Consider the following 11,293-nt stretch of genomic DNA (forward strand, 5'->3'; position numbering starts at 1 on the left):
CTTCTGGATGCTGTTATTGGTCGTTGTTTACTGATGAGTGATTTTTTTTTGTCACCTTAGTGTTGTTGTCCACTAGATGGTGACACAAAACTAAAGCTCAGACAAGAAATGAAAAGTAACTTTCCACAGCGACACATTTTACTGACACTACCAGCTGCGCAGCCACAGAATAACCACTGTTATGTAGGCCAGTATTGAGCAGAGTATATTTCATCAGTATGTAGTTTTATTTGTCAGCTTTGTTTACATTACATTAAAATTAAAAAAAAAAAAAAAAAGCTAGGGTCAATGCTGGGAATATCCAGAAAAATGCAATTAGATGACATTACTTCATAAAGTAAGCACCACGTGGCCTGATCAGTCTGAAGGAACGGGGAGGGGCTTGGCTTGTGACATGGCAGGAAATTTCTTAGCGCGCGCAATTACTACCTCCCTCCTTCCCCCATTTTTCTCTCTCCCACAGCTGCAAAAACCTCCATGGCTCTGTGAAAGGCAGATTTTGGACGTGAACCATCCAACAAGTTTTAACTTTTGAAGACATCCATCTGTCTGCCCAGAGAGGTGAGTACCAGAAGAAGGTCCGTATAGAGCAGGCCTCCTCTCTTCATCCGCTCCAATATTTGACCCACATCACAATTTCTCATTCATACATGTGGAAAGATACAGCCAAAAGTTATTGTCACCATCTCCACTGATTATGTGCTGTATATTCACAGTTGAAATTACGATGACACTCTTTTCCTGTCAGCTGGTTTCTGCTTTAACCTTTCAGCTGAGAATATATCTATGTTCCCATTCCCAGTCTGTGCCTTTAGTGACATGCTGGCAGTATCCAGAGCAAAGAGGGGGGATTGTAATGACTGAAATGAGAGATCATCTTGGCTGAAAATGCTGGCATACTGTTTGTTACTAAAATAACATTAAGTGTTTGACACGTGACACAAAATGTCTCCTGATGAGTTATATTTCACAAATATATGTTATGTTGTATCTTCGTTAATTAGTTCTGTTTTTTTTTTCAAATCACATGATGAACTTACAAGTTTAAGTTTTAAGGTGACTGAGGTCATCATTGTATTTTTGTTATTCAAATTCCCCCAATCTGCACAAAACTTTCATTGTGAGATTTTTCTGACAAACTTCTCCAAATAGCCTGACCCTGACAGAATTATTGAAATGTGGAAGTGATGTCGTTTTAATTCTAATGCAATGAAACAAACCCTTATATAAGAGGTGTTAAAAAAAATCTGCCGTCAGTGTGTGCACTCCACTACATGATATCTTTATAGCACAGAAAGACACATTTCCAGTAAACGTTTTGTCTCATAGGGAGATAAAGAAAAAAGCATATGGGTGTTTCTAGGGTGGGCAAGCAAATCCCTCTATCTCAGTTAACTTGCACTTTATCATCCAACTGAAACGTCCTCTGTGAGAAGTGGATGACATTTCAGGCCTGATGACACATCAGCAGGTTGCGTACACATTTTTGTTGCTGGATTCAGGAAGCATGCTATGCTGCATAGCATCTCCTTGTATGATGTTTAAATATGGAGGTGTCTTCTAGATGAAATGTTAGAAAACTCCAAACAATATTTAAAGGATCTGTTTAATGTTGCATGACATGTTCATTTCTACTGTTACGTGTCAGCTCAGCCTTTTCTGTTTGTTTTGGATCAGGCACATGATAACTTGTAAGCATGCACAATGTTTCCAGTCTTAAACACCATCACATGTTGGCAATCTTAAAAAAGCACTTATCTCCTAAGCTAATTACCATCACTGTGACTTCCAGCAGGATGCGAACTGTCAGTGAGTATCCGCCCACGCTGTAACAAAGCCCACCTCATATGACACTCACTTTTTCGCCCCTCCTCTCAACTCGCATACACCGTAATGACATGGTAATTAGTCTCCAGTATGATCACCAGAATCCCTGTTGATTTGACGGATTCCTGGGATTACCTGCAGCCTTGAGCTGCAGACTGTCTGAAAACTACAGGCAATTCATTTCCATAGTTTATGCTCTCATGTGTCTTCACACCTTTTCAATGCAGACACCTGGTGAGTGGATCCCTACAGTGTCTTTGTAACTGTGATACTACCTGTAACTGGTTTAACAAAGGGTTAAGTATGGGTGTTCCCATTTCCCGCTTACTCCCTCCCAGCCTCTAATCTCTCTCACTCTCTCCTCTCTTCACTACCAAGGAGCTTTGGAGAGACTCCTAAGAGCAGAGCTATATATAAACATTGGCATTAGAAAACTGAGTGAATTTGCACAAGGACTTATTATTTCAATATCCAGAAAAGACAACTAGGCGTGACCACCAGGGTAAGTTGCACAAAAGTGTGTGTGTGTGTGTGTGTGTGTGTGTGTGTGTGTGTGTCTTTCCTTGAGTTTTAGAGGTTGAGGAAGAGAAGGGAAGGGCTAACTGTCAATAGTGAGCTGGTCTTGCGTCAGACAAGAGCCATGTGGTGTGCATAGTAAGGCTACACTAATATCTATTGTGTTGTACTTCACATGTGTTGTTCATTGGCAGGATTATTATATAGATTATCTAATGTATTGTTTAAAGAGATTTTCTAATTACGATACATTGAACACATTGTAAACAGCACCAGGGTAGGTTGTTGGGAAAAATGGGTGTATAAACTGATGGAAAGTTCAGGAGCACTTTTGGTTTTTATTACTTTTTTCCACTCTTTTTTACTGTTTCCACTGTCTAAGAGCTACCCTCGTGGCCAATGAAATATCTAACATGGAGCAAGTTTCTAGTTAACCAGGTTTGTGTAGTTTCTTCAGCTCCCCCTATTAAAATGCAAATGACACCCAATTGGAAAATCTGCCTTTTACAATGTAAGGGAGGTGATTCATCCATAGAAACTGGCTTTTTATGAAAGTTAGATTACAAAATATTCCTGAAATTTAGTCTATGCTTTGTTGGCTGTGTGTGTGTTGGCCGTGGACCATGGGAAAGTCATCGGGTATGTAGCTAAAGAAAGTTACTCTAACCAAACTTGACCTGAGGCCAGTATGCAGGGAAAGGGCTACTCTGTACTTAGACTAAATAGCACCATTTACACAGGAACCCTTTGTTTGTCTCTGTGGCTCACTGCTATCAAGCACCAGATTGTATGGATTGTTGTACTTCAACAGGCCCGCTCAGTGATGAGCGTAGGAATATACAAAAAGTCTGGTTTTGTGTAAAACTCTTAAGGAATGGCACAACAATGTAGTGTAAGTGTGTCCTTAGGGGTCAGATGTGAAAATCCTGAAGGCAGTCTGACCCACAGAGAGGGGAAGTATCCCATGACCCCGTGGCAGCAGCACAGACCTACGCTCATTCCCAGAGCCTGTCCATGCCAGCTTTGTGTGGCCCACGGCAGATTAGAGCAACATAAGTCCTCTGACAACATTTGTTATTTAAAGCCCTTCATGTCACACAAGCTTTAAATGGACTTAGATCCAAAAGCAAAATTGTACATTTGTTTTGCAGGATTTTTATGTTGTGAACTATCACTGTTTTTTTTTCTTTATCCTCATATCTGAGGTATGGGGCAGAACTCCAAAATAAAGCAGTGGCAAAGGATTTTTGCAATGCCAAAAGAAAAAAACATCATAAATGCAAGATTCTTGTTGTATTTGGCAAGTGAGACAAATTACAGTGGTGTGTCTCAAGACTTTATAAATAGGTCTGCCCTTTTGAGGCCACATAGCATTTTCTGTTTGTATTGCACTAGTCATATTCACTGTTTCTGGAGTGCTGTGGCTTCCCTCTGTGGAAGTACAAATAACTAGTATGTTTACCTTTAAACAGCTCAGGGTATTTAAACACCTTGCCAGTCTGCCACTGTTACCTTAATCTATATTTATTGTACTGGAGACCACAGCCAATGCCATCCCATGAAAGTATTACAACATATTACATTACAACACAGCTCCTTGGAAGAGCCATTCTGAGATCTTGTCCCACTTGATACAAGTTAAGACACGATTTCAGAAAAAGTGATGCATACAGAAGCAATGTATAACAGCTAATGACACATGCTGAGGTCAGCCTGCTTGCTGGTTTTTTTTTTCACAAATAATGGAAAGTTGGCAAGACCTCTGCCTGAGGGGGGCTGGAAAACCAACCCCCAGCTGACATCAAACCTTCGCAGTGCATAAATAATGGACACATTTGCAGGGGACTTTGGTAAGCGAGTAATTTACAAACTAAACAGTTGTTGTCTCCTTTCTCCCAGAGGAATTTGAGGAGGATTCTTTCAGCGCAGCAAAAGTAGATCTTTAAAGTCTCTCAAGTCACAACCCCAGCAACCAGGATGGAGCTTCAGAAGATGAATGGACATAGCAGGGATGAGGGGTAAGATTCACAAATTAAGAGTAATGAATGATATTTACATCATATCACAGTAAAGGAGTTGTACACTAATGTTTTCCTCTGTTATAGGTTTGACGGGCTGGATGCCTTGGCTGAACACGAGGAGTTTCTCCCACATAAAACTGGTGGCAAGAAAGAAATCCACTTCACAGATGTGAGTGATTTTCCTCACTTTGTTGTACTGCTGTGGTAAAGTCAGATACAGTAAATACTACTGATGCTGTTCATGTGATCTTTGTTCATGAATCGATTTGTGTTACATCTCTTTCTGCAGTTCGAGGGAAAGACTTCATTCGGCATGTCCATCTTTAACCTCAGTAACGCCATAATGGGCAGTGGAATTCTGGGACTGGCTTTTGCAATGTCCAACACTGGGATCATTCTGTTTTTGTGAGTATGCAAGCCAAACACGCAGTCCCTATGTGCCTGACTGTATTTGTCAATGTGTGTGTGTGTGTGTGTGTGTGTGTGTGTGTGTGTGTGTGTGTGTGTGTGTGTGTGTTTGTGTATGCATCTACCGGAGTAGATGCATGAACTTGCTCACAGCACTTGTCCTTTGAGTTGTAATATTGTCCCCTCTTTTGCAAAGAGGACACACTATATTCAGTATATTTAGTATTCGGGGAAAGCCAAATGTGCACACTCCTTGCGGTTGTGAGGATAAAGCAGGGCTGTTTGGCGTGTGTGTTTGAGTTTATGAGTTGTGGACCGACCCAGTGGAGATGTTTGCAAAATGAAGTCATTTCGGCCATTTCTTAAGCTTTTCTCCACTACTTTTTTTATCTCTTATTTTAAGATGGCTTTTGCATAGCTAATTTCAATATTTATGTATGTTTTTTTTCTTTTAGTGTGAATTTAACTTATTTATATATTTTACTCTGTTCTATAATTGTTTTCCATTGCTTGTGTGTTGCTTCCTAACTCTGTAAAGCTTTGTGCCTCTTGCTTGAAAAGTGCCCTATAAACAGATCAATAATCATTATTTGGGGTTAGAATGTTGATTTAAGGTTAGAATCAGAATTAGGATTAGGTTAAGGTTTGTGTTAGCAGTTACAGTTTGGATACAGTCAATACAGGGTCCTTATAAGGCTAGAAGTACGACCACAGCGGTGTGTGTATCATCTGTCTGACTGTCAGTGTGGTGTTTGTGTAAGGACAGGTATGTGTGGTGGCAGGGGAATGAGCTCTGTGCTGGAATATGTGCGTGTCTCCGTCTGTCTGTACCTGCGTGAGCCGCAGGTGTAAAACTGTACACACAACCGCTACTGTACAAAGCCTGATCTGTCACAATGTACATTAGAGCTCATACACACGCAGCTTCTCTAAATCAGATTTGAGCAGTTAAATATAGACACTAGTGATCAGATCCAAGACTTGCCTGCTTGGATCAGTCCTGTGCTATGTGGCGGAGGGGAGGAGGCGGAGAGTGGCTGGAGAGAGCCAGTCTCTCAAAGCCAGACTCTCTCTTGTGTGGGTGGAAAAAACAACAATGATGACAATCATGAATTGCTTATTCACAGAAATTAGTTTCTGAGGTACTTTCTAAAGAACAACTATATTTCTCTTTCTTTCTTTATTTAGTTTTCGGTCACAGTTTAAACTCTAGTCAGAATAATGTCCAAACTTGTCAGACCCTTTCTGTCATGTCATTTTCAGACATGAATTACAAGATATCTCTGTTCGTTCTTGTGTCTTTCAGAATCCTGTTGGTGTTCATTGCCATTCTGTCTGCATATTCGATTCACCTCCTGCTGAAAAGTGCTGGAGTTGTTGGTGAGGCATGGCTGGTCTCATTTAGCATAAGTAGCCACAGAGGCAATACTGCATCCCTAACTTATCGCACGCATGTATAATGTTTGTGTTTTCAGGGATCCGAGCTTATGAGCAGCTTGGGAATCGGGCTTTCGGCCACCCAGGAAAAATGCTGGCTGCCTGTGTTATTACAATACACAACATTGGAGGTATTTTCATGTCATTTTCACCTCTTATTTTTATATTTATATCTGATATCTGTCAGTGAAAGCGTGTATATTTCATCAGATAAGATTAAACATGCGTAAGTAACACAACCTAAAATAGTTTTCACTTCCTTTTAGCGATGTCCAGCTATCTCTTCATCATCAAGTCTGAGCTCCCACTGGTTATTCAGGCTTTCCTCGATGACCAAGAAAGCAAAGGGTGAGTGTCCAAGTGTCCAAGTTATTCTGATTTTATGCATAGTTTGGTAGTTTCTGTTTTTAGTTTTGTGGAGTGCTAATTTTTTTTTTTATCTGTTTGTTTGACTGTTTCTTAGAGAGTGGTTCTTGAATGGAAACGTCTTGATCATCATTGTTAGCGCTTTCATCATCCTTCCTCTAGCACTCATGAAACAACTTGGTATGTTTTTCATCCTGTCATCACATTTTCTTTTTATAAAAATTCCCCCTACTCTCTCATGTAGACATCATGTCTTCACTACCTGTTTTTGTTGCGTTCACTGTCCTGTCCTGAAATTAAAGTATCATCACTCCCAGAATCTGTCTTCTGTCTGTGCCCATAAATCATTTTGCAACATCTTGTTATCATTGCAATCCAGGTTACCTGGGCTACACAAGTGGCTTCTCCCTCTCTTGCATGGTGTTTTTCCTCATTTCGGTGAGTCAGCAAAGAACCAGCAAACATACATGCAATATGACCAACTGTTCCTCCATAAAATAATTATCTTTGATTAACCAATAGACGTGACTCCACAGGTTATCTACAAGAAATTCAACACCTTGTGTCCGCTCGAAGACACTACACATCATAACAGTACTCCTCATGCCGACCACCACGCTGCCATTAATGTGACAGAGGACTTCTGTGAGGCCAAGCTATTTACCATCAACTCGCAGGTTAGAGGAAAAACATTTTCACATCGCCTGCTTCTAGTTTCCTATTTCTTTGTTAGCACGGCAGATTTACTGCCTCATGTCCTGTACTAGAGCTTGCTGTGTCAACAGCAGTGTTGGTTATAAAATAAACATTTGATCTCATATTACTCACTGACCTTCGGTGTGTTTGGCTTTCAGACTGCATACACCATCCCAATTCTGGCCTTTGCTTTTGTCTGCCACCCAGAGGTGCTACCAATCTACACTGAACTACGAGAGTAAGTCAGAATGCCATCTATATCAAGAAATTCAAATGTGTTTTTTGAATTGGCAGAAATAAAGCTCATGTCATTTTCTGCATGCTTTTACCCACAGTCCCACCAAGAAACGTATGCAAGGTGTTGCCAATATCTCCATCTTGGCCATGTTTGTCATGTACCTGCTGACTGCTCTTTTTGGTTACCTCACCTTTTACGGTACGATACTTTTTACTCCTGAAACTCAAAGGTCGCTTTGTTCTGATGTTGTGAATGTCAAGATCTCAAATGAATGACCCACTTGTACCCAGAGCCCATATGCATTTTTCAATGCTGTGAATGAGGGACTGGACCATGTGAAACACTGTATGTTAAGGGGTGTCTGCTTCTGCTGTGGGTAGGTGCTGTGGAGTCGGAGCTGTTACACACATACAGTCGTGTGGGCTCCCGGGATGTCCTGATTCTCTGTGTGCGTCTGGCCGTGCTGGTGGCCGTCACTCTGACTGTCCCTGTGGTTCTTTTCCCGGTAAGATATCCATCATGCTAGTTCAGTGAGAAATTTTAAATCAACCCTTATTTTAAAGGAAGGGCCTGACCTAAGTGAATGTCTCTAAAAGATGAACTGTAGTTATAATAATTATGTTTATTAACAATAAATAAATGCAATTTGTAAGCCATTGTGGATGCTGTGTAACAAAATGCTACTAATGTAGCATCAACACCACATAACTGATGCTGCCAAAGGGATCTATGCATAGATACAGTCGCAATAGAGTCGTGGTCTATCAGCACTGAAAATGCCTCAGAATTTGAGAGCAAAACCAGCTGTTTCTGTTTCAGTAGTGTGTTGACTGTATGGAGCCTTTTCAGCATTTGCCTTCAGACTTCACAATGATCTATAGATGCTAAAAGGGACCAGAGTTAGCTTTTCAAGAAAACATCAGTTTTTAAAATGAGTGGAAACTATCCACAAACACATATTGTAGTAATAAACCTTTTACAGATTGCAGAAATAGTCTGACTTTTTGGGAAATATGCTTTTTCAGCTATTGCAGACAGATAGATACTACTTCTTCTGTATACTATAGATACAGAAGATTGATACTGCTCTCATGTCAGTTACCTTAGTTTAGCATACAGACTGAAACCAGACGGAAACAGTTAGCCTAGCTCTGTCCAAAGGTTAAAAGATCCATCTACCAGCACATCTAAAGTTTACTAATTAACATATTATATTTTGTTTGTCTAATTTGTGCAAAAACCAAAGTTTAAAAACAACAAGTTCTGGTTTTACAAGGGGGGCAAGGGGGCTGGGAGCAGGTGCTGTAGGCTCTGGACAGAGCCAAGCTAGCTGTTTCCAGGCTAAAATAAGCTAAGATAAGTTAAGCTAACCTAAGCTAACTCTGGCTCCAGCTTCATAAACCAACAGATATGACAGGGGTATCCATGTTGTCGCGTTACTCCTCCAGAGGGAGCAAATAAGTGTATTTCCCAAAATGTTGAACTATTCCTTTAATATTGTGTTACTGTGCCGAGAGAAGAAAGCTGCTGCTGAATGTCCCTCTCTTTTAACGTATCGCAGCAAATGTTTTGCCTTTCACCGGTGATGGAAAATACCCGCTGAAAATGTCCGCTAGTTGGGCTGGAGTCAAGCTAATGAGTTTTATCTTAGACATACACACCTGATCAACAGTTTCTAAACGGCAGTTTTATAAGACGGTTACCTGCAGTGGTAGATCTACCTTTACTTGTATATAATTTTGTTTATCAAACCTGATGGTTATTATCTTATTTGTAAAGAAAAACAATATTCTCTCTTTCTTCCTTTACTTCTTCCTTCCCTCTACAGATCCGCAGGGCTTTGCTCCAGATCCTGTTCCCTGACAAGCCTTTCCATTGGGCCCGACACATTGCCATTGCATTTTGTCTCATCTTCGTGGTCAACCTACTTGTTATCTTCGTGCCCTCCATCCGCGACATCTTTGGCCTCATCGGTATGTTTACACACGAAGAAATTTTTCAGATTTTGTATTGTCAACTACATCATCTGTAAACTCTGTTATCACTTCCCGTGTACAACCTTAAATAAACTCACTTCGTCTCTATTCTCCACCTTCTTCTGTAGGAGCCACATCCGCCCCAAGCCTCATCTTTATCCTACCGGGAATCTTCTACGTCCGGATTGTTCCTGAAGAACAGGAGCCTTTTCTGTCCAGACCCAAGATTCAGGTACAAGTTGATTCCTTCAGCTATTAAGGATACTTTAAATTCCTCTTAGTCATCCATTGTTTCATTGTATTTTTTAATGTGTTGTTGACACAGATATTGTTTTTATTTCCTTCCACTCCTGTAGGCCGCATGCTTTGCTGCGCTGGGATTCGTCTTCATGATCATGAGTTTGTCATTTATCATCATTGACTGGTCGACCGGAGAGTCCCGAAGCGTCGGCGGGCACTAGTTGCCGTGACTGAACACAGATACCATGAAAAGAATGCCAACCAAAACTCCCTGTCATTAAATTACCCCTTATCTGCCGAGTTCTCATCCAAAGCAGTAAAGCTTGGCTGCACAAGACGAAGGATATGCGAAGGACCTTCGCCTACAACCACAACAAAAAAAAAAAGGAAAAAAAAAAAGAAAAGATGAATGCGTTTTGAGATGTGATGGGGCAGACAAAAGGTCCTGTAATGGAGGAGGAAACACGGATGTGTGAGAACACAAAGCAATGTGTTCTGACTGGATAAAACCTGTGTCACAGGTCGCAGTACGGATGTTTTATTGGAGGCATGTGTAAGAAATGCAAAAGAGAGGAAAGGAGTAACAGCATTAAGGATGAATGGGAACAACATGAGTCAAATGGAAATCCCATTTTAGAGTATGGATGTGTAGCGTTCCCTGGAACAGCTCAGTCACTGCCAAAATCCTTCCAATCTACTTCCCTACCATCTCAGAGTTTACACAGCAGAAATTTGATAAGGCAGGTTCTTGCCTTTTCCCAGGAGTTTGCTTTCTATCAAACACAAAGAAGACATTTTAGTTCGTTCATTGAACAGTTACTATTTCATTCCACATTTAAATCCAAATTTCAAAACTCAATGTGAGCTCAATGTGACCAGCCAGGGTTAAGTCTTCAGTTCCACGCTAACCATTCCAATGTACCAAACTACAATTTTCACTGACATGTTTATGGAGCTGAATTACTGTGTTTAATGTGATATTTTGTTAATATATTCTGACACTTGACTATTATAAAGGTTATCATCTTCAAAGCTGAGTCCAGGATGACCTTTCGTAAGGAATCCAAAAGGAGACGGTGCAGTTTGTGGGGTTTTTGCTGCTATTCATGAAGGTCAGACAGCCAGTTACTGACAATCACGTACACAGAAAGACACAGAGAGGTGGTTTGTCCAGTTTTGAAGTTTCTGTGTCCCTGAAAACATCCATAGCTACAAACCAAAGAATATATTTATTGTGTCACATTAAGATGGGATGTAACCCACTATTTTTTTTTTTTTTACCACGTTCGGCAAAGGCCAGTTACAAATTGCTCATATAAAAATCCAGTGTTACAAATGCTGCGTCTCTTTTAGCACTCCCAGAAACTGTTCAGTGTGGTGAAAAATGACCTATGAATTCAAGTTAAAATGGATACTTTTTTTTTCTTTTTTTTGTCTTTTAAAAATTTGCTGTTCATCCTGTACATTTTTAAATTAACTTGAATGTTGTTACCTGTCAATAAAATATGTCTTTCATTTGTACATATGTATTGAGTTGCTTTTTAGTCTGCATAAGAAGTGATCTCAGT

At 40.4% G+C, this 11,293-nt stretch overlaps 1 protein-coding gene across 2 annotated transcripts; it reads left to right on the plus strand.

Moving 5' to 3' along the window:
• Window positions 1-441: 441 nt before the first annotated feature.
• On the plus strand, window positions 442-11,246 carry LOC111235009 (sodium-coupled neutral amino acid transporter 3-like). Of its 2 annotated transcripts, XM_022763289.1 has the most exons (17): window positions 442-561; window positions 2,206-2,329; window positions 4,243-4,361; window positions 4,449-4,533; window positions 4,654-4,769; window positions 6,079-6,152; window positions 6,248-6,340; window positions 6,476-6,557; window positions 6,673-6,755; window positions 6,955-7,013; window positions 7,112-7,252; window positions 7,430-7,509; window positions 7,607-7,707; window positions 7,890-8,014; window positions 9,338-9,482; window positions 9,614-9,717; window positions 9,842-11,246. In XM_022763289.1, exons 3-17 carry the CDS (start codon window positions 4,321-4,323, stop codon window positions 9,944-9,946), a joined length of 1,434 nt encoding a protein of 477 aa, XP_022619010.1. In that variant the 5' UTR covers window positions 442-561; window positions 2,206-2,329; window positions 4,243-4,320; the 3' UTR covers window positions 9,947-11,246. The 2 variants fall into 2 exon arrangements, with proteins under 2 accessions (XP_022619010.1, XP_022619009.1); XM_022763288.1 differs by lacking the exon at window positions 2,206-2,329.
• The last annotated feature ends 47 nt before the right edge of the window (window positions 11,247-11,293 follow it).

Source organism: Seriola dumerili, unplaced genomic scaffold (genome assembly GCF_002260705.1).
Source record: "Seriola dumerili isolate Sdu_G_001 unplaced genomic scaffold, Sdu_1.0 BDQW01000468.1, whole genome shotgun sequence".
Taxonomy (NCBI): Eukaryota; Metazoa; Chordata; class Actinopteri; order Carangiformes; family Carangidae; genus Seriola; species Seriola dumerili.